At 39.8% G+C, this 27,654-nt stretch overlaps 1 protein-coding gene across 4 annotated transcripts in view; it reads right to left on the reverse strand.

Annotated features, from left to right (window-relative positions):
* SMOC2 (SPARC related modular calcium binding 2) overlaps nt 1-27,654 on the reverse strand; it is a gene marked incomplete at its 3' end in the record, with an annotated part of 147,526 nt that overhangs the window by 102,307 nt on the left and 17,565 nt on the right. For all 4 annotated transcript variants that reach the window (XM_082305895.1, XM_082305894.1, XM_082305893.1 and 1 more), the window contains exon 2: nt 525-696. In XM_082305895.1, coding sequence (XP_082162021.1) covers nt 525-696 — 172 coding nt within the window. The remainder of the gene's footprint in view (nt 1-524; nt 697-27,654) is intronic.

Raw genomic sequence — 27,654 nt, forward strand, 5'->3', positions numbered from 1 at the left:
AAAAAAAATCCTATAATTTCTACATATTTGTGTTGGGGGATCACATTTTAGAACAAATCAAAACAACAGTAACCAGTCAGATCTTTTTCCTTTTTTTTTTCTTTTCTTTTCTTTCCCCCTCTAACTAAATGATTGCCCTTAGGAATGACAAGACTGAATTTGACCATCTGTAACTCAAAATACCAAACTGCAGTAGATAAGAAGCCTCAGGAGATAACAACTGAGAGTTACTCTGAGCCTGACAATGATGCAGTCCTTTAGAACAAGGACCCAACCCTACAGTTTCCTTAATAGTGACTTATTATAGTGTAAATGGGTGGGGGAGTCATATTTTTGCTGATGGATAAAGAATAATTTATCTTTATGTAGCCTATTGTTATAGAATTAACAGGATGGATGTTAACCTACTTGCTTTTAGACAACTCTTCAAGTACAGCACTTCTAGTTCTCAATACATAGATATTTTCAAAACTATTTAAAGTCTATTATTTTTCATTATGGTCAAGAGAAACTGATTTGCTCACCTTTGCAGTTGCCCCGATAGGCTATTTCCAGCTGAGGGTCTTTGCATTTTGCTCGTTGAAATTCACACCGGGACAGAAAAGTTCTTCCATCAGATGCGCAGAGTGATTTCTGAGGGGAACCTGCACAGTCCAGGCTGCATTCTCTGTCTTTGTCTTGGTCCACTCTCAAAAACTACAAAAAACAAAGTAATGCTGTAGGAATGCTATTCCCATGTGAAAAATGCTCCGTGATCCCCTTCCCCATGGAACACATACAAATATTCACCAAAACTGAAAAGAAAGCTCTGTCTTTTTAGCCTAATCAAATAATAGTTTATTCATCATATCTGGGATTATTCAGCTGCTGCTTTGAAATGGTAGTGATTGCAACATTTCTGTGACATACACTAAATTCACTATCACAGTTAGGAAATCTCTGAATCTCCTTCAACCATTATGAAGCTGAAAACAGCAGCTTAGAGTCTTTAGAGCAAAACTGGTGACAGCAGAAACATTCTTCACAACAAAAATGAGACAGCAATGGAAACTTGTCTATTTTATTAGCTATGCACTAATTAGCCTACAATAACAAGCTGAAAAGTCTGGTTTAAGATCCAACTGGGATTTTTAACATCAATATTCATCTAAAATTGTAACCATAATATGTCCAATAGCCTCAGTGCAAGAGGTCTGAAGAGAAAATGAGCAACATTAGGAGAACCTTATGAAGCACCTTATGAAACACAACAGATCATTTATTCTTGCAATGCCTGTACTCAAAATCTAAAGGCTCCTCAACAAAACAGGGATTTCAGATATATTTTATAGAAATATTTGTATTTGTCCATATGTTTGCCTATAAAAATACATGCCAAGATTGAAGAGGGAAATGTTATAACTTGCACTTTTTCCAGTGAGACCATTCTTATAACATGCATGATGGAGTCTCAGCTGCCGTTCCAAAGTGCCCCACCATGGGCAAGCAGAAAACACAAAACCTGAACCAGGCTGTGTGTTGTGTGCAAGAGAGTCTTGAGTCAAATAATTTTTTTAATTTGTTACCAACCAACAAAAATTTCTGACTGCTGTTTTGAGCATGTTCTGAGCCCTGGCATGGGTTGCCCATGGCTCCCATCCCTCAGCGGTGTCCCTGCCCCAGCACAGGCTGCCCATGGGCCACAGCACCTGGGGGCTGTCCTTGCACTAGTGTGGGTCACCTGTGGGCTACAGTATTTTTTTTCTGGACTGGCACAGGGCAGTTCGTGTCCCTCTCTCACACTGGAGAGCCCTGCAAGGCCCGTGCTACTTAAGCCCTGTCAGTTCTGCCCATTGCACCACACATTCTCCCTTTATCAGAAATTCATTCTCATCTTCTCCAGAATACAGTGAGTGGGTATAGGCTGACAGAAGTAATTTAGGTTGTTCCCATTACAGATTTCAATAGATGCTCCCCGTTCTAGTTCTGCCATGAAGCCACACTGAACCTGGTCTAATTGTTCATCCCTCTACCCTCAAGACTGCAGGCATGGCTGATGAGTTTGGCATCATCCTTGGCACTGTGAAAAGCAGGAGCTGCTCACCCTAAAACACGCTGCCAAAAAACTAACTGGTTCTGATGCTGCTGCATGCCAGCCAAAACCAAAGGTAGTACTTTATCTTCTGAGCTCCTGACAAGCAGGGACTAGGAAGGAGGTGAACTCAGTCCCTGGATGAATTTCTCTATCATTTTGCTGTTTCTGAACAAGCACAAAATTAAGCAGGGCATATTGTTACCAGGAGATAATAATTCTCCTAAGCATTAGGAGGCACCTGAGAAAAGGCCTTCATCCAGCTGAAGCACTGGTTTCATTGGTGCTACTTCTTCATCATAAACCTCAGGTACAGAAAAATTTTAACTTCAGATTAGAAACTGAGACTACTAGGAGGAAAATTTCAAGAAAAAAAGAGGACAAAGAGTAGTATTTGAGCAGGAAAGAGTAGTACAAGCTAAAAAATTCAGAAAACATTTGCTACATATAGTTTCCCTGCATTTTATTAAGAAAAAAAAAAAAAGTATAGAGAGAGTCATAAATCTCTGTAATCTTCATACTTAAGCTGTGGTCTATTTGCATTTCCTATCACTTAATGTGAGGAAATACAGATGCCTTTCTGGAGATTATGCCTGAAAATGGAGAGACAGTCTCAAAGGTATCACTTTTAAACAATAGTCATGTGGTTGAATTTTGACCAGAATTTTTATGTTTTAGTGGCACGGTAACATAAAAAGGAATGCTTCCTTTTCCTGATGTTTCTGAGCAATTTTTCATTTTTAACAATAATTAGCTGCAGAAGCAAATTACTCACAAATTACACACAAACCCCAAACCTTTATTCCTGGAATTTAGTTATAGAGCTCCAGAAGTGGGGAAGAGATGTTTCTTCCCCCCTTCCCTTCGGTGCTATTTTGCAGATCCTTTTTGCTGACAGAAATTAATAATTAGCTGAGCTGAGTGGGAAGGGAGAAAAACTGAAGTCATCGCCCTTTACCGAAAAATGAGCAATAGTGAAGACAGGGTTCCAGGACTCTGACCAGTCTCCAAATTATGTTGGTCTCCAGGGCCTGACCAGGTGCCCTGATGAGCTGCAGCATGAGGGGGCCCAGTGGGGTCCTCCAAGCCTCCCCTTCTTGCCTGGGAGGCATCTGCAGGACTCCAGGTTTAGGCCTAGCTAGTACTGTGAAAAGGACTTTTCAAGGAAAAATGGACCACGTGGGGCCTCTGGCAGAAAAACTGGACCCAGTCCTGTGCTCTGCCTCAGACTTCCCCTGTGGATTTGGTGATGGCAAGTCCAGTGATCTCCTTCTTCTTATTTTGTGAAGTAAGGATCTGAGTACAGCCTTTCTGTGTGTATAAGACTACCCCTCTATAATGTCTAGGCATCTTGCCACCCTTAATTTATCCTCAGCAACATCCCTGTTGAGCAGAGAATTATTTTTCAAAAGTACAGGAAGGCTTCGTGACCCACAGAAAATCATGTGGTAGATCAGAGAACTGAACCCAGGCATCAGAAAAAAAATCACATAGAGCAACAGTCTAGCCTGTGTTCCATTTTTCTCCCAGATTGTCCTCATCTTTTCTGTTTTGAGTTGTTGCAGGAGTTAAGATGGGTATGCCTGATCGCAGTGGACAAACAACAGTAACACAGTGGACAGAAAATCCCCTCAATTGTCTGAGGAACAAAATCCACTCCCTTGAGAGAGTGATAGTTCGCAGATAAAGCTATATTTTAAAGGGCATTTATCCAAAGAGTTTTATTTAAGTATTTTATTATTTCAAAGCCTCAGAGGGAATTAGGGTAAATTATGGGTTCAAGGATATTCAAGCAACCTGGAAAAGCAGAGGATGAAGACATACCCCGGAGACAAAACCACTTGAATAGCTTGTTCGTTAGCCAAACCTCACTGGAGAATTTGGGTTGTACATTTAAACAATTTCCACCAAGCTAGTGTAACTGAGGGATTTAAGAGCAGGAAGGACAAAAAGGCAAGCAACTGCGAGAAAAGACAGCATACAAGAGAGACTAGCAAATGTACTTATAAGAAAAAGATAGAAAGTATGTCACTGACATTTGGAAAATACTCCATTGTCACCTTCACTGCAGCAGCCTAAGATGATACAAGTCCGAACCTGCATTGCTCACTCACATGTAGCCAACGAATCGATAAATATGTCAAAACTAATAAAAATGCTGAAATAAGCAAGGGCTATGGGACTTCTCATGGGATTTGGTATTTGTTTAAACAGGAACAAGCCGAGTCAGTGACACAAAAACTGGGATCATACTGATGCACATCTTAGAGTTGTACTTTACTGTGAAAATATTCCTTTTGATTAAAATAGCACAGTTTAGAGAGAGAGAGAAAGATGGTTCTAGATGGACCAGAAGGTGACTCACCCTGAATACTGGCTCATCTATTTCTGTCTTTAAGTTCATTTAACAAACAAATCTGTTATTGTACAAACATGTGATTCACTGAAAGACAAACTTAAAACAGCATTTTTGTTGAATGCTGGTAGCAACAGAGATGAAGCCAACAATAGTTGACCAACCTGAGGTGGAACTATTTTGAACAACCAGCAAAAACTGGACAATTATGGTTAAACCCTATTAAAAAGCAAACCACTTTTAACAGAGAGGTGTTCCTGCCCTAATAACACAGAAACCAGCCTAGTCAAGTTTCAGAAAATTGTTTTCAACTACAAATTTGAGCTTCTACTACAGATTAACAGGCATGACTCCTCAACTGGAGTTGGTTTAACTTATCTTCTGCTTTACATTTTAATATTCTAAAACAATTTTACAGCCTTCAATTTATTTCAGCCTTTCCAAAGCATTATATTTTACAACAGCCAATTTCCAAGGGGCCTACTATTCTATACTAGGCACTGCTTTAAATTCTCATGTAGTATTTCTGAGAAGAAAGAATGATAATGGGACTATATCAGAAAAAATCTTGATGATTAAGTTTACCTCAGTTAATAAAACCAAAAGTCACTATAAACTGTGGGTGCCACTTGATATATATAAGCATTGATAAAATATTATTTACTGTCATGTGTCTCAGGCATCACAGAATTCCAGTATTTTCCTTCACGGTCTCACACACCAAAGGCTCTTAATACTGGCTGAAATGTGCTCCCCTGTAGCACCAGTGGTTCCAGTGATCTTCAACTTATAGAGCCCTTCAATTTCCACTGGACCTATATACCCTCCACTGATACTAGGTATTTAAACATACTGACAGCAGGTTTTTATTTTGTTCCTTTTTGTGGACCCCTTAACTGATACACAGAATTTTCCTCTGACCAAGTGAAAACTACTGCTTCAGAATCTAAAATGAAGTTTAAGCCTGCTTGCAAAACAGGAGAATAACACCTCATCTTGGGGGGCTGAGGGCCAAAAAGGTCTGAAGAACAAGCAGAAGAGAAAAGATGGATGCTAGACATCACTGTTTTGTTTGGAAAAGCCTAGTGCAGACTATAGCTTTGAAAGGCAATTTCTTTATCCTGCATCTGGTTACTGTAATATGTTGAATAGAATGGTCTGACTTTCCTGCTGCTGGCATGGGAGGTCTGCGAACAAACTATGGAGCAGCGCACTCTAAAGTGGCTCTGTGCTTAGGGCTTTGTACTGCTGAAAAATGTGCTGATTTACGGTGATTTATGTAGCCATGCTGTTTCTGTCTGATAGCTGCCTGAAGGGCAGATGTGGAAAACTCCAAGCTAGGAATATGTTGTTCCCTCCAGGCTCGTCCACAATGGGAAAATGATTTAGACAATAGTAATACATACATGTGTGTGTGTACACATATATACACACCATTGTGTATATATATCCACACGTGCAGACTATAATATATAAAGTCATATTCCCATGTATATTTCAGACAAAGCCTATGATGTTTAAATATCAACATGCTACAGTCTGCCTTAGAGAGCACTCTAACCAGCTAGTCTGTCTCAGTTAATCTGCTTTATTAAAACACCATTCATTTTTTCAATATTTATTTCATCGCTCTTCTGCCAAGGAATGAAGGAGAAGGTACATTTACAGAACAAACCCTACTCTCATCCCAATGCCACAGAAAAGCATTCAACTGAAATGTATGGAAAACCTAGGTTCTCCTTATCCCTATTATTGAGTGAGTTAGGACAGTACCAGAAGATAGCCTTCAAAATGACAAGTCTGTATACAAACTGCTATACTTAACCTATCTTTAAGAGATTAGTTCACCTTGTGCTGTCCCACTGAAGCAAAACAGTCCTTCATGGCTGTTCCAGGACAAGCCCAGAGCTGCCTACTTCAAATTGTGACCTCCTTTGTCCAGACATACAGGACATCACCATTAAGGTTAAGATTGCATGGAAGAATTTACACAGAAAGCCATCACACACAGAACTAATCAGACACTATTCGGATGAGCTAGAATGTGCCCATTCCTGCTACTATAGTGGGCAAGGCCATTTGCACTTACAACAAAGAACTTCATCAAAACATTTCTGCATCCTTCCTCAATGGTAAAGGTTCTTGATGTAAATCAGAATCTTTCCATTATATTCTACTACCAGACAAGTGAGCAGACTACCGACTTCAATGAGGTTATCTCAGACATCTAAAAATGAACATTTGTTCTTGAAAGTTCATTTATCCCTGTTCACACAAAAAATTAGTATTCCAGCCACAATACTGCAGCACTCTCCAGGGCAGCAAGCCATGATCATTATTTCATAATGTGGAGCTAGTTACGCAGACTAGAGAAACTAGAAATAAGCATCTTTAGGGTAAGATTCACCTGACTTAGGATAAGATGGATCACATCCTAGAAATATCCCTTCCCCTTTATGAACTGGAGAGTCTGATCAACTAGCTCTCCTGTAAATGGCTGAAGTTCTATGACATTAACCCCACCCACAGCATCAAAGAAAAACAAAGGGGAAGAAAGATGCAAAGTCCCAGGTTCCAGATGACTAAAACAGAGGTGGACTCTAGGTTTCAAACAGGGCTTTAACAAAGGTGTCCAGTCGGTGTCTGCGCATCTGTAGGGGGACATAGGAGGGAGAATGGTCTCTAATGCCTGCTGAGACATTGTTTTATTGAAAAGGACCCTGTTAAACCTCTGAACAGAGACACACACCCCTGTGTCTCATTGTATTTCATGAAACTGTTCATGTGTAACTTATGACATCAGACCTCTTTCCATGCAAACTTTAGCAAGGATGGCTGAAACAAACAGCTAGAGTACGCAATTTCACTGAGTGTGAAGGTGGGGGTTGGGTTTGTTGTGGTTTTTGTTGGGTTTTGTTGTCATTGTGGTGGTGTCTGGTGGTTTTTTAATCACTCTTTGGTCAGTACCCAAAGTCAGCTCCAAATTACCTATCAATTAGGGCGGCGTTGTGCTACACTTCCTCAGTGCCTGGAGTACAGCGGAGCTCTTGGAGACTCACTGACAAAACTATGGTATCATCTTGTTACAAGAAGCACAGAAAATTGACTGTTAAACAGGGCTGTGCTTTGATTGATATGTTTTGCTTTGGCATGTTATTTTTAAATGTTTATTGCTTTAACAGGTATTTTAAGTGACCTCTACTTTGCTGTATTGATGGCAGGGCTGAATGTCAGCACATCCATCACTTCTTTTTACTGCTGCTTCACAAATGACTAAAAAAGGCAAAACATCTCAGTTGTGCAACCATGTAAACTAGGAAGGACTGAGTGGAAATTGAAGCAATGTCACACGTTTTTTCCCGCCTTGAAGAAAGGATAGACATCAATTTATTACATATGCAATCCCAAGTTTCATCACTACCACATCACAAAAATGTTCCTCCCAACATCTCACCAACTTAAAGATATTTCAGGTGATTTGGTGGCTCAACAGTATTTCAGTATTTCTAATCTACTATGAAGGAATTATTTTGGGGGATGGGGAGGCGAGGAACCACAACCAATTTAGAGAAGGGCTGGGAGGCAACAAGGGAATGGACTCTAAGGGGTTCAAAAGTGCCAGTTGAGCAGATATTTCTTCTATTTATTACAGTTTTGATCAAAAATTAACTGAATTGCTTTGGTCTCTGGAGGCATAGGGGAAGTTACATCAAAAGAGCATTCTGTGCTGTTTAAGCATCCTGAGTATACCATACCAGGAAATCTGATGAAACACTACAAGAACAAGGGGTCCAAATCTTCTCTTTTTTCCTCAATTTGGCTTTGTCTTGAAAAGAAACTTCAAGATAGTGCAATCACACCTCTTGAAGGGCTATTCTCTTGAATAGCTTAATTCTAGGATCCGGTTCCATCCCTACTAAGGTAAATACACAGACTTCAATAGGAGCAGGCTTGGGCTCCTATTGAGTAGCACTCAGCCCTGGTGAACTACCCTTTCAGAAAGGCCTTTCACTGATTCATTTGAATGCTCCTACAATATAGTCTTTGGAAGCACAAAGCACTCATTCCAAATGAGTCATGCCAGAAGCTGCAAAGTCTAAGCATCAGAAACAATGTATGAACGATTTGTTGGCATTGACCCCATATATCTAAAAATGAACTAATGGTCTTAATTTTCAAAACACGATAACCACTGTCACTGACACTAACACACCCATTATCTGACTACATCATTCACTTCCAAGGTTAGGAGAGTCCTCCATATTTCACGAAACCACTCATTTTTGCAAATTGAGCCTAGTGTATTCACTATAGATTAAAATAGCCCACACATTTAATACTGTAGGTATTTAGAAGTAATAAAAGTGCACCACAGTAAGGACAAATAGACTGCAACTTTTTTTGGTTTTCTTCCAAAAAATAGTTTACCTGGCTTTTCAGGGATTAAAAAAAAAAAAAAAAAAAAAATCTTCCTGTGATTTTTATTCCTGTTATTTATTATGTTCAACTCTAGTTATGTTATTATGTTAAACTCTAGTTTAACATAAACAGCTGGTTTCTTTCATTTTGCACCATCAAAAAAAGTTAAATGGTATCCAAACTTAGGGTATCAGCTTGCTGCATGTGTTGCCTGAAAATTGTACTGCAGCTTGGGATGGAAAGCATGGCAGTCTTAAGTACAGTGCTGAAAGCAGCACTGTTAAAAATGTGGTAAAGAAAAAATGACAACTTTTATCAGGAAGGTGGTGTCCTTTGTGTGTATGTACAACTGCTAATTAAGAGAGATCTCAGCCTTTTTATTTCTTGAGTAAATATATATTTTTTATTTCTGAGTCCAGTGGCATTACTTCTTCTGGCTTTGGAGTTCAACAGAGTCAAAAAACACCTACGGATAAACAGACCTTGGGTTACCAGAGACAAAACAATCTACCATAAATTTATACCGAAACTCAAATTGAAAGGGTTTCTAATCCAAAGGTATTCTGTTCTACATGTACTGCAATCCACCAGTTTCTAGATGTCTCATGTGTCCAGTGTTCTGCATCTTTCCTAAGTCACTGGTAACTTTATGCCCTTCATTCTTGTGGTATTGTTATTCATAATCTTTTCTTTGGCGGGTTGCTGTCATTTATAGTGTTTCTTCTCAGTTGCCAGAAGTCACGCAGCGAGAAAATAAACAGAGAAACAGTGGGATGCATTGTCTATGTACTGAATTATCCTCTAGTTTACTTAAGCTTTTCATGAGTACTGACCCAACTTTCAGAATATAAGTAGGCTAGCACAACCATCCTGTTAGCCAGTTTCCTCACACACAGCTAATCTGCCGGCTTGGTGTCTTTAATAACCACAGCTACTATTTGGGAAAATAGATACATTTTACTTTTTAATCTTGTTCAAAGGCTGCTCACATGAAAAATATTTTGGCTTCTAAAATGTTGAAAAGCTATGTTAAAATGCAAATAAAAATCTAAGCCAGATCAACATTTCTATATTTGAGGGTTTTATTTTAAGGATTAAACAATATCAACACACCCTTAAAGTGTCTGAGGTAGCTTAAAACAATAAAACTAAGAGCAATGACCTATAACTTGAAATAAGAAGCGCCAGGTTGAACCTCTGTCACAAAGGCCAGAAACCTCCTCATCCACCGGTACAGCACACAGGACACGCAAAACTCTGAAAATGAGCTTCTATATGGTCTCAAACAGTCATCTCCAGGGCGAGGTATTGCCATCCTCATTGTTCCCTGGAATCACGAAAGGGAGACCTCCTTCCCAGCTAACCTCGCTGTCTTCCCCCCCCCATGCCCAAGCAGCCACCAGCTCTCCATACCAGTCCAGCAGCAATTACACTGGGGGATGTTAAAAAGACAACTTTGTAAGAAGCTGTTACTTCAGTGAAAAGGAAATTGTTTATTAAAGGAATAGGGAGACCCCCTCAAAAGCTAAACAGTATTGGATGTTGTGTTAGAGACTTGTAGGGAACAATCTCCCTTTGTGAGGGACAGAAAGGCTCAGCTAAAAAGGGCTTTTCTATATCTGAGTTTCTATGCAACTCTCTTTAATGCCTATCACGATCAGCAGGCAACTGGCCACTCTCCATATGGCTGGTTGCCTTCTCTTCCTGGGGAACTAAAGAACACGAAGGGCATCTCAAATGACGAAGACACAGTATGAGACAATATCACAACAGAGCATTTCTTTTTATAATTTAAATCAAGTAAGCAACTGATTCACGCAGGGCAGAAACTTGATAAGACATCAAAGGTCTAATCCCCAACCCATAAAGCTAACTTGCTGACAATAACTGCAGAGCTCTAACTCTCTTACATTTATCACTGCCATCAGCTTCTTCAGAACAAAGTATTTTGGAAGGAAGGCAGGCAGCTGAGTCTGGGAGGCAGATTTTGCTCTTGTTAAACTGTTGATCTTAAAACAATATGTTGCTAGGTTTAAATACTGTCATCTTTAAAAGGAGAAACCATGCTAAAAGCAAACAGTTAAATAGTACACATTTGGAATATACAAGAGTTTAACAAGCCAGTCTAATGAGAAAAAAGCACTTTCCATAGGGCACAAGAACCTGGCTGCGGTTTTCTCAAACCACTGGCAGTTCTATTTCCTCCCAACTTTGGGGTTTTATGGAACTCTTGTACGTTTGTTTCTATGTTGGGCAAAAACATTTTTCCTTTAATTTAAACCATTGTTTTCCAAGGAAAAAAGTCATTAGGAAGCCATTTATTTCTAATTATTATGAGGACTTTTGCAAAAGAAAAACCTTTGAATATGAAAAACAAAATTTTGTCTGTATCTAGAAGTGGGTCAACAAACCATGGGGTCAACGAACCATGATCCAAACCAGGCAATTTACCAGAATAAAAAAGAATTTGTCCAAGTTCTGTGTCACATTTTAAGTGGTCTCTGCTTTCTTTGTAGCAGAATATATTTTCCTTGCTGTTCTTTGCCTTCTACACACCAGATGGCCAGTAGCTTTTAAATCTGTCCTAAAAGATTACCCAGTAATACCAGAGAATGCTAAAGAATCATCATACTAGCGGTTCAAACCATTAGTCCCTTTCCACCGTAGACCCTTATGCATGAGATTTCTCAACAGCAAAAGGGATTGTTAGGGATAAGAAACCTGATGGACGAGAGTTTACAGAATTTCCATTTGAGTTCAGTGAGCAAAGACCCCACCATAGTAGGCACTGCACCAAAAAAATCCCCAAAGAAGCTGTGATGAAAGTCACACATACTGTACTGTGTATGAATGATCAACAATAGAAGAGACTACTGCACTCCAGAATTAAAAGAAAAAAAAAAAATGCTGTTTCTAAACACAGTGGAGCTGAAAACAGACAGAAGATTATATCAGTCGATTGGGATCCTATGAGAAAAATGACCTACATCACAGATTTTTTTTTAGATTTTTTTGAAATGGGATGCAATCAGAACCAATTCTTACACACTTAAGGAAGCCTAGACACTCTATACTAATGATAAGAAAATTCTTCCAAGTACTTTGAAAATACAACAGATAAAAAACCCAGAGCTCTAAAGAACAGGTATTTAATTTTAATTAGACTTTCTTGCACCTCACAAAGTGGAAGAATTGAGGTCCAGCAAGTTCCAGCTCTTACCAAGAACTTATCTAAATATCATGTTTCTACAACCCAAGAGTGAAGAATTCTGGAGTCCAAAGTCTCTGATGCAATATTTTATTTATGGCTGCTAGTCATACTAGAAAAATCAGAGAATCTTATCCTCTCAAATGATTTTTGTTGGAAGCATTAATTACTCCATGTTACAGATATTGTTTATATGCAGTGGAACTGACCAACAAATATGGACAGGGGTGCCACCTATGAAATATTTTCCTATTTCACTGTGGAAAATAGCTCCCTGATATAGTTTTGCATAGATTATAGCATTTGGAAGAATATTTAACAGAGTCCATCCCCTTCTAATAGACATACCCATCCCACTAATTCCACATCCTCTTCCTCCCCTGTGTACAAGTTGTTGTCTTTCTTGAAGTCTGGGACCTGGCTCTTGCAAATCATATTTTGTCTTTTGGTGCTTGTGAGCTCAAGCAGAGCAACTGTAGCCACAGCTTTGTTCCTCCGTTGTGTGCAGTGGCCTGGAAAGCCAGGAGTGAGATGGCTAATTTTGACCAAATTTCATTGGCATGGAAAGAAGAACAGAAATAGTGAAGCCATTTTTAAAAAAGCTTAATCTTTGCTCCCTGCCCTCTGTGTCACAGAAAGGAGGAAGGATGCACGCCACAGCAGCTGCTGAGGCATTCTCACCTCCCCTTGCGCTGTTGCCTGAGGAAAAGGATCATTAGGTGACTGGCCTAAGGGTAATTGCTCATTGGCCTCCCTTCCCTCTAAGGGGAGGTTGACCAAGCACCCAAGCAGAATTACAAGATGCCCACCACAGGCTACAGATGCTCTCTGTGGACAGTGTTTGACCACATTAAAAAGCGGTCTGGATAAATAAGACAAATGTCAGTCTAAACATATTCAACCATGAATATGGCTTGTACTAGATGAAAAGGGGATTTTTCAGGCTCCTTGGCAAGTGTAACTCACTGTTTAACTGTTCAGAAACAGAAGAGCAAAGGATTTAGTGTGTCCATATTTACTGCTGGAGAGGCTGTCTTCTAGTTACGATGCAGGTCTGGGAACCTAAAGAATTTGTCCACTATCAGATCTAGCACAGATTGTTCTTGATACATCGACTAAGTTATTCCTTTGTCATTGCACAGTCTATCACTTGACCTTTTAGATGTCATCCACTAGGCTGATACCCCTAGCCATATCGTACAGCACCTGAGGGCCAGGCCTTCATGGTTTATTAAAGTTCCCTGAGGTCCGTCACTACTGCAATCTACACCACAGCTCCAGCCACAATTTATTCATTAGTTGACTTGACACATTTGCCATAGGTTTGCTGTCACTGGCTTGGACTCAGGCTCCCAGATAAGAAGGTATGTTCAGTGGTGAAGATGTCCGAGAGGTGCCAAAGTACCACAGACTGCTGATACAAATTACTCCAATTAGTTTGCAGCATTTTCTCATTATTGAGACAGGCCATAGAAAATGGACATACCTTTAAATACTTCTTTTGGATTCACACATTTTAGAAAGTTAAAAATCTAAGTCCTCTGCAGCTGCATTTGATACCTAAATATACGTTCTCCTCACAACTTCCCTCTGAAGAAGAGAAATTCCACTAGCATCAGTTTACAGCCAGTGAATTTAGTCACAGAGATGTGGTGGCTTGTCCAAAGTCACAGAGGAAGTCTGTGGCAATGCTGGGAATTAAACCCAAGACTCCAGAAACTCATTCCTGTTTTTTAACCACATGCATCATCCTTCCAAACGTTCTTTCCTACAAAAAGATTTAGTCATGGCTGAAAAAGGCTCGGCTCATTAACAAAGTAAGGACACAACAAGAGAAACTGTATGAATCCTTCAAAACTGGCATGTGGATTTTCTTGTTAAAAACATTTGAGAATGTTTTATAAACTAAATTATGACCTTCTTTGTTTCCATTAAAAAAAATCTTTGCTGAAGGTCATTTTTAATGGGATCTAGGATGATCTTCCAAGGGAAAAGCATGGGCTGAGCTGTTTTGGCTCTGCATGGCATTAATTCTCTCAAGTTTTGAAAAAGCGTGGTACCGATTGGTTTTTCAGCCCTTTCAGAGCAAGTCCTGAATTCAAGGTCTCACACAGTTCTCCATTTCTGAGCCTAGAGGAATAGAAGAGAGCAATAACACAGTTTATAAGAGGTATAAACCTGCAGTGTTCCTTCCTTAAAAGAACCAGGTCTACCTAAAAAACAAGGCAATATTTGGAGTCAGGACTCCACCCTTCCTACCTATAACAAACTGACTAAATCACAGACAAGTCATTTTAGCTCTTGGTGCTTCTCTAGTCCTCATCCAAAAAATCAGATTATTATTACTTGTCTTTGTAAAGCATTTCATAAACCACGAATGAAAAATGCAATATAAGAGCAAAACATTAAGTAAGTGCCAAAGCCACAAGATCAGCCTCTGAATGAGGCCACAGACTTGACTTTCACTTTAGTTCTCTTTGGCTTACTTATTGCTGAGCATGGATAACTTGGATTTTCTATGACAGCTTAGCATAGTGCTTTATTTAGTTATGGGGTTTTTAGCTTTAGGAGCACCTCAGTTTTCAGATACTGCTTTGATGTAACTGTCAGACATGTAGAAACAATGACAGCATTGTTAACATATCCATCAAAACACAAAATAGGTGTGATATATTACTGTTTCTATAGCAAACTGTTACTGTTAAGGCAGAGGTATATTTTTCAAGGTTTTTCTAAATATTGTTGCTTACCACTAATTTGTCCAAAAGGTCTACCATAGTGCTTCTCAACAGCAATATTTCAACCAAATTACAAGTTTACCTGAGAAAAACAGCAAATACTTCAGTGAAGAAGGATATGTCCCTTAGCATTGCTTCCATACCCAAATACTTTAATCTTTTCCTCTCCCAGTTGGAAAAGCAGAGAGGATTAGCACAACAAGGAGTTGATATCATGATTTATCTGCTGCATACTATGTTTTTAATATCACATCTATCAGATAATCAAAATAAACGACACTGGAAAGCCTTGAACATAGAGTATGGAAGATGTATGTCTTAGCTGCTCTAAGAGGAATGCAGCTGTAAATTGGCTAAAGTCTTTGCCATCCTTGCACTAAAAGTTTTATGAAGGAAACTGGACAAAGTTGAGAATGTTTTGTTTCTATAAAGTATTGTTGAACCACAAGAGAATCCAAGCTAACTACATACGGAGCAAGACATGTTTTTGTACACCAGCCCAAAATATTCTGTTACTGATTCATTGGTAACTTATGACTGGTTTGGATATAATCTTAACCAACCATCAATGGTTTTGGGAGGTGAAATGACATGAGTCAACTGAAATTAATATGATAAAGAACAGCTCAGTCTTATTGCTTAAGTAAGTCCAGTCAAAGCTTTACTTCTTGCAACAGTGTTCCAGTCCTAACCTTTGAGAAAAGGCAAATACAAAGAGGTATAGCAAGCTCCGTTTATCATATGATTCCTTTCTCCTGAGCTCAAAAACATAACATCCTTGTACAGATGGAAATGAAACATAATATCATGTTTTCACATGTACAGAACACCCAAAGAAACAATAGACAAATGCAGTATTTTTCTAATGGTAGCTGTATTGCATACACAGCTTCATAAAGCGTTGCTGCCCATTATCAAACACTCTTCTTTCTTCTTCCTATATCTAAGCCTAAAAATCTTGTCCATCAAGAGATACTCCAAGCTCTTTCAACAAGGCTGCCATAACCCTGCACAAGAATCCAATTAAGGTCTTGTTCTTTGGCTATAGTAAAGTCACACCCAGAAAATATTAAAACTTAAACTCTGGAAGTGACAGAGAACTATTTAAAATAGAGAAAAATGATATGAATAAATTTAACCAGTGAATTTTAAGACTATGTTAACAATCCCTGCAGAAGTAGTACAGACAAATGTGAGGTTTGAAGTTGAATCTTGAACTCCAGATAAAGAAGCAGGTGACCTGGTGCCGCCAACAGAAAGGAGATGGATTCCAGGAGTTATCTACTGTTAAGCATACATAAAATTCCAGTAGAGAAAGTGAGTGATAAGTCTGGGGAAAACATGGTTCTCAGCAATTAAGAGTCTTCTAATTTAAAGCTTTAAGCCCTAACTTGGATTGCCTTAGTTATCGGTGTGAGAGAATACACACCATTATCTAACCACTATAAAAGTGCCTAGCTTTAAAGTTTTAGGGTTGTATGAGTTTCTCCAATCACCCTGTAGGTTGCCTTTTACCTTTGAGTTTTCCCCAGTTCTGCTCTCCTTTTGTTTATGTGTAATATGTAAGCTGAACACTTTTTAAATAAAGTTGTATTCTGGCACAGCATAAACAGATACCAGTTTGAATATGATCCACCTCTGATGAATCATATATGATGTATCATCGATATCACAAAAACCAGAGCCAAAACAGACTTGCTTTTCCTATGATATCTGTTTAAGTTGCTCTGAAGAGACTGAAAGAACAACTGATAACTGCTACAAAATTTGCCTATGTTCTCAAAAGGCTTTAACTAGTCATGTATTTTACACACACGAAAAGAAGATCCCTGCTGTTCCTGAAAGGATTCACACTGTCTGCAAGCTTTGAAATACTGCCATTCTCAAGGGGAGGCAGTCCGTGATTGCTCATCCTTGCCTGCCTCAAAGTTACAAACTTGAATGGCAACTTAAAAGGAGGCATCGGGATTTGTATGTTCCTTAGCCAAGACCCAATACTTTGCTGAAAACGGGCTTGTAGATCTAATCATCTTCTTGCATTCTGTTTTATTACTGGCCCAGAGCTATCTGAAGTACCAGTTTCTTCTATCAGATAGAGTATGCAACATGATGTTTCATGAGCCTTATTGTTTTCACTCTTGCTCCCTTAGTGGATTATATTTTCATGCTAAGTATTACTGAACTGGTAACTGCACAGATCTTACCCTTGATTCTCCCTGGTTTATATTGTTCTTTGCTAGAAGAGGTAAGAATGAACATCTGACCAACTTCTTCCAGGGGAATTTGAGCTGTGCAGAGACCACACATCTTTGGAAAATAAAGATCTGTAAGGCAGTTTCTCCTTGCTGGTGTAATATGGTGCAAGTCAGACCACTTTCACTAGGACAGAAAAGTCAAGCCCCCTCCTTTGACGAAACAGAACAATAGCAATTGCATCCAAATAAAGACACAAGTAAAGCAATGGTAATTTAGTCTCATCCAATGTAAATCTGAAAACACAGAAAGATTAGATTCAGCAAGCCTGGAAAACTACACAGGAACACTCAACAAAGGATTTTGCAGCAATGCTTCCAGGAGTTCCTGCTTCTGGCCAGGAGAAGAAACACTACAAGAACAGCCACAGTTTAATCCGGACCGGGATATGTGTGCAAGAATAATGAAGATAGAGACAGGGGGAATAACAGACACAAAAACAGAGGACTTTTGCAAGCTCTGTCCAACCTAAAGGAAAGCTTGGGTTTCTTTACAGCTAAAGTTTGGTTGAAACCTTTATGTAATTCAATAGGGAAAGCTGGAGTGGGAATCAACGTTTGATCGAGCTCTAATGTTCTCTTTACCTCAAATACTTGTATAATGTTGGTTCCTAATTGCTGATGAGTGATAGCCTTAAAGGTGAGAGGCAAACGGCACAATGACAAACCCAGTGCCTTGACAGGGTGCAGTAGGACATGGCTGTAGAAACTGTGAGGAGAAGGCATTGGTGGTATCAAAGCCTGGAAAAAAACAGTGAGGCAGGAGGAAGCCAGCAAGGAGGACACAGCAATGGCACTGAGGCCTACCTTAAAAGAAAATTATCAAATGGCCACTGTAGAGAGCTGCCACTCCAACTCCTTTATATTTTGTGTCTGATAGCATATCTGCATGATGTTCATGCACATGCAAAGACCTGCAGACAGGTTTTTCCCAAAGCTGATGCAAAGAATACATGTCATTTCTATATTATTACATACAGAGACATCATATGGAAAGCACAGACCTTTCCTCACACATCATCTACTGGCACCAGTTGCACTTACTTTAGCAAAGTTATCCCTGATTTACATCTGTGTAAAAATAAGTCCAATATGTTCAAGGAAATACTCTGCACAGCTGGGACCGTTTAGACACATGAAATAGATGTTTGTAACACCATGTGATTAAAGAAAAACCCAGACCACAGAGTTTAGATCTGAATCCAAATTCTCCTCAAGTTTGGTGTGTTTTAGATCCAAGATTTTGATTCAGACCCTTGTCTATATAAACTGTAGCAATTCACAATTTGCTGTGATTTTAACTAATATATCATACTGAATAGATCAGCACCTACTTCAGATTTTACAGGCTTTGTGGTAACTGGTAAATTAAGCTGTGGAACATGAACAGTAATGAGTACTGGTCTAGAACAAGAGAAACATGGAAAATAAACATGTTAATAGGCAAATGCCAACTTGATGTTCCACTGAAATTATAATTTCCATTGTCCATGACTCAGATGTGAACATTAATTTGATATATCAGCAAATATGTGATAATTAGAAGAACTCACTCCAGAGTTAGGCAATAGGGACACCTATGAGAGAATCCAACAATTTCCAGCATGAAAAACTTGTTATGGCTCCAAAACCAGTTTCTGCTTAAACTTAGAACTCTGTTTCTATGAAGATTATCCATCAACCTCAGCTGTTTCCTTGCTCAAATATTTGTGGGAGGGACTGAACTCTGTTAACGTCATTAACAGCAGCAGTCTCATTTCCTTCCATAGGACATGTCATTGATCACTTACACATTAGAAAGCAGAACTTATCTGTTCTGAAAACATCTGAAATGCAAACAAACTTTACAGAAAGTATTAATCAAGCAAAATACCTTTCTCATTCAAGGGGTCTGCCTTAACTTCCAGCAAAGGCAAAGATCCAATAACTTGAAGCTGAAGTTAGAAAAATTCAAAACACAAATAAGATTCAGCTTTTAAAAACAAAGGTGGTTTATCAGATGGATTTACATACTCATTAGTACAAATGAGAACAGGAGTGACTCATCTATGAATATATGCATACTTAATATTTCCTTCCCTAAGAGCCTAATATTTTTCTGAACTTGAAAGTCTCCATTTTTAAAATCTATGTACTGAAACTGGTTGTATAAGAAGTAATTAACACAATAATAAAATGAACTCATCTTGCCACTCTTGAGAATCAGTGTCCAAACCAAAATATGTCAACTATGCAGTTAGTTGTGGGAAAGAGGTTTCTTTCCTAGAGCCTAGGCCGGGAATCCCAAGTTTGAGAAAGTGTTTTCCAATTAAGTTAAAGGTCTACTGACTTCAGCCACAGATGTTTTCTCTCAGAGGTGGTATATGCTGCCAACCAAGCTGACAATTCAGAAATATCGGGAATATGCAGAATAAGCCTTCATTTCCTCTTTCACTCTGAGCTATGATAATGCAGTCATTTGAAGAGTTTTCATACTACTGTTGTCAGACAGCTTCAGGTCCTCTCCTTCAGCAAGCAGCGCTGAAGAACAAAAATGCAAAATTCAAGCTCTATGTGAGATGCTAGTACTTACAATTACTAGATGACTACCTTTTTCTCAACACAACGTTTTCACGACTATTCAGTATTTCATCTTTTCCCAATGTAAGAATATCCTGCCCACTTCTTCCCACCCAGCCGCTTACACCATTTCCATAGATTTCCCTGGGGTAGCAAAAGGAACAAGTGATTGGGTGTAAGACAGCAACCTCTGAAACAGGTCAGATCCCTAACCTCATGCCAGCCAGAAAAACAGCATTACTTACAAGGACACGAAATTATTTTGTCAGCCCCAGCTGGACAATCTTACATGACAAAACTATGTATTTTAATCAAAACCAAGTAGTGCTATGCCTCTTACTGTCATCTGAGCACTAAATATGAAAAGGGTGAACAGAAATGCGGTTTCTTGAGTCTCCACATTAACAGTGACACCATTCATTAGAAGAAAACTACCAAAGCTGTACTTGTGTCCAAACATCCATAAATTAACTCCAGCATCTCAGAGTGATCCACACTGCAACACCTGTCACATCCAGATGTTTTTGTTTGCTTTTGTAGAAGCAAATTTAATGCTTTCACAGGTTGGGAAGACCATTTTGGTCTTTTTGTTTAAATAGAGGCTTTTGATACATCAGTCTGTGTATGCATATATCTGCATAATCTTCAGAATTAGCTTACATGTGAAATCAGTTTGCTGGTGGTGTGTTTTTTTGTTTGGTTTTGTTTTTTTTTTTCTTTTTTTAATATACAAACTATATGCCCTGCTACAGTCAGCTTTTTGAGTACCTCACCAAAAAACCCTGAGCCTGGAAATATTTGGGGATTGAACTATTTCAGTTAAAGGGTATCTGTGTCAAGGTCACATTGTCAAGGAAGTGCACAGGAAATCTGCTTTACTACTACTCATCCTTTGATTCTTATATTAAATAGAAGACAAGCATATGAATTCAGATTTATAGAAAAATTAGATTATTTTGGTGACTTAGGTATGCTGTTCTTCAGTTCCAGTAAAGAACAGATTGTTTTACCTGGAGAGTGAGTTCAGTAAACTGAATTTATTATCAGTATCTTCAAATGGGTAGTTAGAAAGTAGGAAGTAACTTTATTTCCATTAGGCAGGAGTGGGAAAAGTCACCTGTATTTGATTAATAGCTGCAAATAACACTTGGAGCTTGATTAAAAACATCAAGCCAATGCTGAAATAAGTGGGAAAATGTCAACTGTTTCCAAGAAGACCAGGCCACCCTTTGTCAGCCCAGCTGTATCTCAAGAGCACACCGATAAAATACAGGCTTCTGGAAGTAGTTGATTTTGATTTTTCTGACCTCTGGCTGCTTGGAATTTTCTTTCTACATTTAAGGGTGATAAGCATTCGTTATGAAAACCCAAGCAAGCATGTCTGCAATGATTCTTCATTCTGGCACAGACTCTTAACTGCTTTTGTGTGAATTCACACACTAACAGTAACTGACTGAGCAAATATTTCTACAGTCTTTTATTGTGGCTCAGAGCATCAGGGACCTGGAGTCCCACGTATGTCTGTGACTGATGGGTGCAAATCACAATTTTTCCAAAACTGTCACCGTACCATCCACAAAAACACAACCATGAAGTGGAACAGTCCATCTGTGCTATCCTGCGTGGAGAAGAGCCTTATACACTGCAGCTGCCTTTCAGACTCAGAAGACCCATTTCTGTCTAAATGTCAGTGATCTTTTTGGCTATTTGTCAAGTGAAATGATTTAATACACTTGGAAAATATTTTTCCAAATAACTGATTGCTTTCAGTTTTTCTGTTAATTCTGGGTTTAGGACTCTGTACCAAGCCATCATAAACTACATCAGCATATGCAGCTATTGCTTTTTCTTGCAAGTTACATAATTCAGATCAGTGGTACTGAAAATAACCATCTAGATCTGAGCATTTTACTCTAGTAAGTTAACAACCTTCCCTACACTGTGCTGTTGTCTCAATAAGAATATAAGTACCTACCAGATACAGTTAGAGAGACTTGCAGCTTGTGTTTTAAACTCATTTGACTCAATAAAGTGTAAATCATTAGCTAGATTGATCAGTATGTTCATGGGACACATTCATTGGGATAAACAAAGATAAACAAACATCACTCTTTCAAGACTGGTAACTCAAGGACATTTCTTTCCAGGATCAGGAGCTGAAAGTTTCCAGGTGAGATTAGGGTCCAAGATTATTTTGCCCAACCAATGGCTACTTGTTATACTCAATAGGGAAAAGCATTAGCAACACACTACACCTGTGGAAAACCAGGCCTGAACATGATGAATTATGCATGATTTCATTTCAAGATTTAAACCTTCTCTGAACTGCAGATTCAGCAGGGACAGGCATCCTCATCTACTTTTTGTCGCTCTTCTAATAACTCATATGAAAATCCTCTTTGCCTTTATTTTGCAACGTTATTGCTAAAAGCCAGGCATTACCTGGGATTTTTATGAACTCTAAGCCCACCCAGGGAGGCTGTAAATTACTTAAACTATATTATGGCATCTCAGCTGGTGTGTTTTAATGCAGGTGATAGAATTTGTGCTGAAAATGCTCAGCTTCAGGAATTTTCCTAGCAGCCTAAGAGACTAAGAAACAATTTACTACTTTATCCCATGCTTTGTCCTTTTTAGATTCTATTAATAGAAAAGCTCCATGGTCACAATCTTAGCGTTTTTCTGAACTAGTGAACTCAATCCAGTTTACAGGAGTCAGTAAAGTGCTGCTAACAATAGTGCCTTTATTCTCAAACAGGTAAGATCTTCATGGAGCCAGTTGGATGTGGATCTCCTGTTATTAACAGACAAGAAAACTGAAGAGGCTGATGAGCTTTTGCAAGGACCCATTTGTAATACAACCTTCAGCAGCATTTATTCTCCCAATCCTAAAATGAGCACAGACAAGAAAGTGTTATTTATCTTTCCTGAAGACATCTATCTTTCAGGAAAGGTGCGTGTTTCATCCCCAGACACCTTAGAATATTGTACATTTTTCCTATGGTCAAAGTCCCTATTCAGTATCGTATCTTCTAGGGTGTTTTAATTGTTTTTAGTTTTATCCTTGCAGCTGAACAGTTTGACTACTACCTGAATAATACAGGCACATCAAGAATCGCTGAGGAATGCTCCCTATCATCACTAAACACAGCAGCATCTCACAGCAGACAAAATAAATAGCAGATGTCACTAAGCCATCACTGTGATCCCATCTGTAAATACTATAGGTCCAACTCTTCCACGTTGCAGCTGTGCAACCACTTCCATTTAAATAAAGGTTCACTGCTATAATAGGGAATAATTTTCCTCATGTTATCTAATGTACATACACAGCAGCTTTTATCACAACAGTACAATAAAAGGTGGGGGGCTTGAGGGGCTGGCATTCAGCAAAATTCCACAGAGTTCTCTCTTGGGAGATGTGCTGCAAATTTACTGATACAGGACGCCCCAACAAGGACTATGTAACTTAAATACAGAGCAATAGCTTAAGCTAAAAATATTGGCACTCTGTCCACAGCAGTTTTGGGCAAACTCACAGAAACATACACAGGGGATATAATGGCTTGAGCTGTAACTCCTCCTTTTTCCACTGTTTCTATCATGTGGTTTAGGGAACATCTTTTCAACATTCTTCACATGCTCCCCTTACCACTACCCCAGAAAGGGGGGCGACATTTAGTCCTCCAACCATGAAGTTGTAGAATGAATCCCACACAGCACTAGTGCAGGAAAATTCCATCTTCTGAGAGCAACCATGAAGCTCTGAGCGCCAAGGTTACGTTTCGGCATGCAAGCTGGCATCAAGCCCATCCTAAAGCTCAGCTCCATGGTCTTTTTCACCTCACCACCATATAAGATTTTCCTGCTGGTTGCTCAAATTGAGTGACACAATTACCTGCCTAACAAAACCTCTCCTCCACCCCATAGTTCCCCCTGAGGGAGGACTACATGGGCAGTAGAGCTTTATCCTCAGATTATCTAAACCAAAAAGGTGAGGTTGAAGAATTTCAATTTCCTCTGGACAAAGAGGTGGAGAAATTCTCAGTTGTTCCTGCCAGATAGCCACAGGCTTCTGCTGCCTCTAGGCCAAAACAGCTTGACAGAGGCACTTAGTTTGGAAGTCCCTGAGAGGACAGACTGTTTCTCAACTCTTTTTTACAACTAATTCACATGCCTCCTCCACATCCCACAAGCAGGATTTCAACAGCTCCCTCAACCAGGTTAAACTAGACCAACCAAAACAGCTGACCAGCATCCTTGGCACTGCTGCTGCTGTACAGGGATACACAGACCACCTTGCAACAGCGCTTCCAGGAGTTTCACAGCAGTTCACATCCTCACACTTGAGAAAGTCTTACCTCACACACATACAGAGATCTTTGCCCTGAAGGTGTTAGATGTGAACAGGACAGGGCAGGGCATGGAGGTGGCTGCAATGGTTCTGCTCCCCTCTGAAATCTCACTGCATGGAAGGCCTTCCCTTTAGGTAGCACAAAGGAAGAAGGGCTCAGGCTGTAGCCACGTGCTCAAATAACTACTCAATGCTTGTACAATAATGTAAGCAAAGCAGGGACTGAGGCCACCAAAACTGACATTCTGCTTGGGGAGACCGCTGCACAGTAAAAGGCCTCAAAGACGCTGGATGGCATCATGAGAAGAGAGAATTTAATTCCCAGACAGGATACCAATCTATATTTCAAGGCTCCTGTGGAATAGAAACATTATTCTTTGACCCTTCCAATTCCCTCTCTGTTGCCACTTGAGCTGATGAGTTAAACTGTTTCCTGAATTACAGTTTGCTAGTGCTGTACAACAGATCATAGACAGCATACAAGGTACAGGAGGAATAGGACACTACTCCCATTGAGAGCTGCAGTACTCTGGAGAGCAGAGGGAAGGCATGTGTTCCTTTCCCATTAGGCAAAAAATTATTTTAAAATCACCTTGAGAAGAACTACCCCCTTAAGAACACCCTTCATTAAGTATGGTCTCTCTAATAGTTTTTGTTTCTTGCCTGAACACTTAGTTTAAACCAGAACATATCAAATATTGCCTTGATAGGTAACAAGCACTACCCACCGACATTGGCACCAAAAGAAGCTGTTCCCTTAGCAGATATAAGCCACCAGTCACAGAGAAGCAACCGATTGAAAGCCTACCTGAGAAATCCCAGTCTGTTCTGTCAGCAGCAGCACTGTGCAAAATAGCAACTGAGAGCCACTACCCCAACACAGTATTTAGGCAAACATGCATTGATAGACTAGCCCCTTCCCTACACTTCAGCTCTACCAACAGCTCATCCAGAGCCCTCCCAGGCACCACCAGCTATAGAAAGGCCAGGGAGAAGGCTAGCTAGTTGCACAGCTGCTGCAGATCTCCATGAAATGGAACTAGAGCAAATGGGAAATAAGTGTCATTCCTCCCTTCCCCCCTTAAATCCATATCATCACTCCATTTGATATGGTACCCAAAAGTGTGCGTTGATAGAAAGGTATAGCTCTAACTACTGTGTTAAAAAAACAAGGCTATTGCAATGAGGTGACAAAATCTGCACTACCTAAAGAGAATCTCGGTGAAGAACCGGGTGAATCACTCAAGGTTAATACATTTATTGTGAAGGCAGATGGGACTTGCTGATGCAATTTGTCCCCACATATACTCTTACCAAGTAGCTCCTGTATAAAACCCTTAATCATTTCATGAGCTAATGCCATGATAACACAGTTACACCGAGCTATGTGGTCTCCCACAGCTCAGGAGTGTTTGCACAATACTCAGCTGTGCAGTGCAGAAACAGTCACAAAGCATAATGCCTATCCCCAAGAAAGATGTTGAAGAAAGTCAAACAAGCCTTCTGCACCAAAAAAAAATCAGTTAGCAATGAAAATTTCCAAGACAACTGCAAGATTTCTTCTCATCATTTTATTCATTCAAGTTGATCAAAGAGATTAACTATGAATACAAAATCTTCTACAAATCCTGAAACTGAGTTTGATTTAGTGTCCACCCTCATGGCCAGATATGACAGTAACACAAAGTTTGCAAATGCTTTCAGTGTAAAGGTTTCTCCTAAAGTCCAGAAATAAATCCTGATATGGTAAAGTAAGAATGCAAAAGTAAAAATATCACTTCTGTTAGAGCAAGAAATGAGAAATGAATACTTGTTTCTTTTTTTCTTTCTCCAGTGAGGAGGAAGTGTCCTTCAGAGTTTTCTTGTTGTCCCAGAAAAGCCGATGCTGGCAAGCACCTTTTGTTTCATAACTGCAAATACAAGGCACGAAATTTGATCTTTCGTCAACATGAGATCTGTTCTTGTGGTCCCACAGCTATTTCTGACCAGACCTTACAAGATAATAGAAACTGATTTCACTAAGGCATTTCTGGGCTGAATATTTGAAGGCAAGTCACATGTCTGTTAGTTACCTGCAACTTGCTTGCTCAGTTTAGTCTCCTGCAATTTGAAAACACTGAAAAATGTATCTGATGATTACAAGCGTGGTAATCTATGGCATCCGTGCACTGCCTGGTGGAGAACTGTACTGCCACATTAGTGTTGATGCAGGTGGGTATGTTTACTCAATGTTTCACGGCTCTGAAAGCCATAGCAGCTTGAGCGCTGTGCCATAACACAGTTACGTTGAGCTCTGCCACCTCCTACAACTCAGGAGGGTTTGCACAACAATCAGCTGTGCAGCACAGAAACAGTCACAAAGCATCCGTCCTGCTTCCTTCGCCCGTATACACATACACAGGCATGCACACAGACAGATATGGACGTGTCCCCTCTGCAGCTTCTGTCTCTGGCTGCCTACCCATGCTTTCACAAGGTTTACTTGCACTTTTCAGTTTATATGTTATGGAAAGCAAGGAAAGCAATGTGGAAAGCAATTTATTCATTTCCTGTTATAGCTTGCTCCAACTCACACCCAAGGAGATTGTAGATGGGGGAACTTTATCTGCATGCTGGCTATCATGTCAGATATATTAACATGAATGGTCAACAGCCTAGTAACTGCTGTCTTGCCAAAATATTCAATATGATGTGGGAACCTACAAAGACTAGTGCTCTCTAGAAACACTGGGTGATGAGCTGTAAGACTGCTGGACACACATTGCTTCCACAGTCTGTCTGAGACAGTCCTTTATGCAGATGGTTGCATTTTTCTACAGTTCCTTACACTCACATCATAGGGATTCATTTCCCCAGGTTCAACCTTCAGTCTGTTTCCATGACTTAGAGGATGATGGGATCCTTAGGTTTGGTATTGCACTTATCTTGTTTGTTATTCTCCTTCTCTGAGGGAAAAGTCTTCACTTATGCACAGGAACTTCAGCATAACATACGTGATTAAATCAAAAGTTTATTTTCTCTATTGCCTGTGTATTTCATAGCAATTTAAAGCTATAAAATTTGTATTATACAAAGTACAATGCTACGCAATGGCAACTAGAATGAAGGGTTGGTTTACTGGGGTTCTTACACTGCCACCAACCAACAGAGTTTCTGTCCTGTAAAACTGGAAACAACAGCTTGGCCTCTGCTTGCCTTAAGTTGGTTTCTGTCACCTTTTCCAGATCAAAAATCTGGTTGCTAGGATTTTTCGTTGGAAGAATTACTTTGCAGATTATACAGCTATTTTTTACGGTGCCTTCTGGACTGTAGCACTTAAACACTATGTTGGATTGGTGTGTATGAGTCCTGAGAGCATGCTCTTCAAAAAGGTTTGGCTGCCTGGGATGAGGGTCAACAAAGAGACAGCACAGCTGCGGCAGCCCCCTTCTCCTGGTATCCGTGAGGAGAGGTTCTCAGGCAGCGCTGGGGGCGACAACCCAGACGGGACTGGCCCCTGCCCATGGGAGCTGCTTTTCAGCCAAATTTTTGCCGCTTGGCCTCTGCCTGATCCACGGCTTGCAGCTTCACCATGGGCTCTACACATCCAGACCCAGACCCCAACCTATAAGTGACTTCCCAGCTTGACATCAACTCATCCCCAGGGAAGTGCCTGGTGACCAGGGTTGGGGCTGCCCTGGTCCCCCCTGGCTGCCCT

The sequence above is a fragment of the Platalea leucorodia genome (genome assembly GCF_965183815.1).
Source record: "Platalea leucorodia genome assembly, chromosome: 3".
NCBI classification, from domain to species: Eukaryota; Metazoa; Chordata; class Aves; order Pelecaniformes; family Threskiornithidae; genus Platalea; species Platalea leucorodia.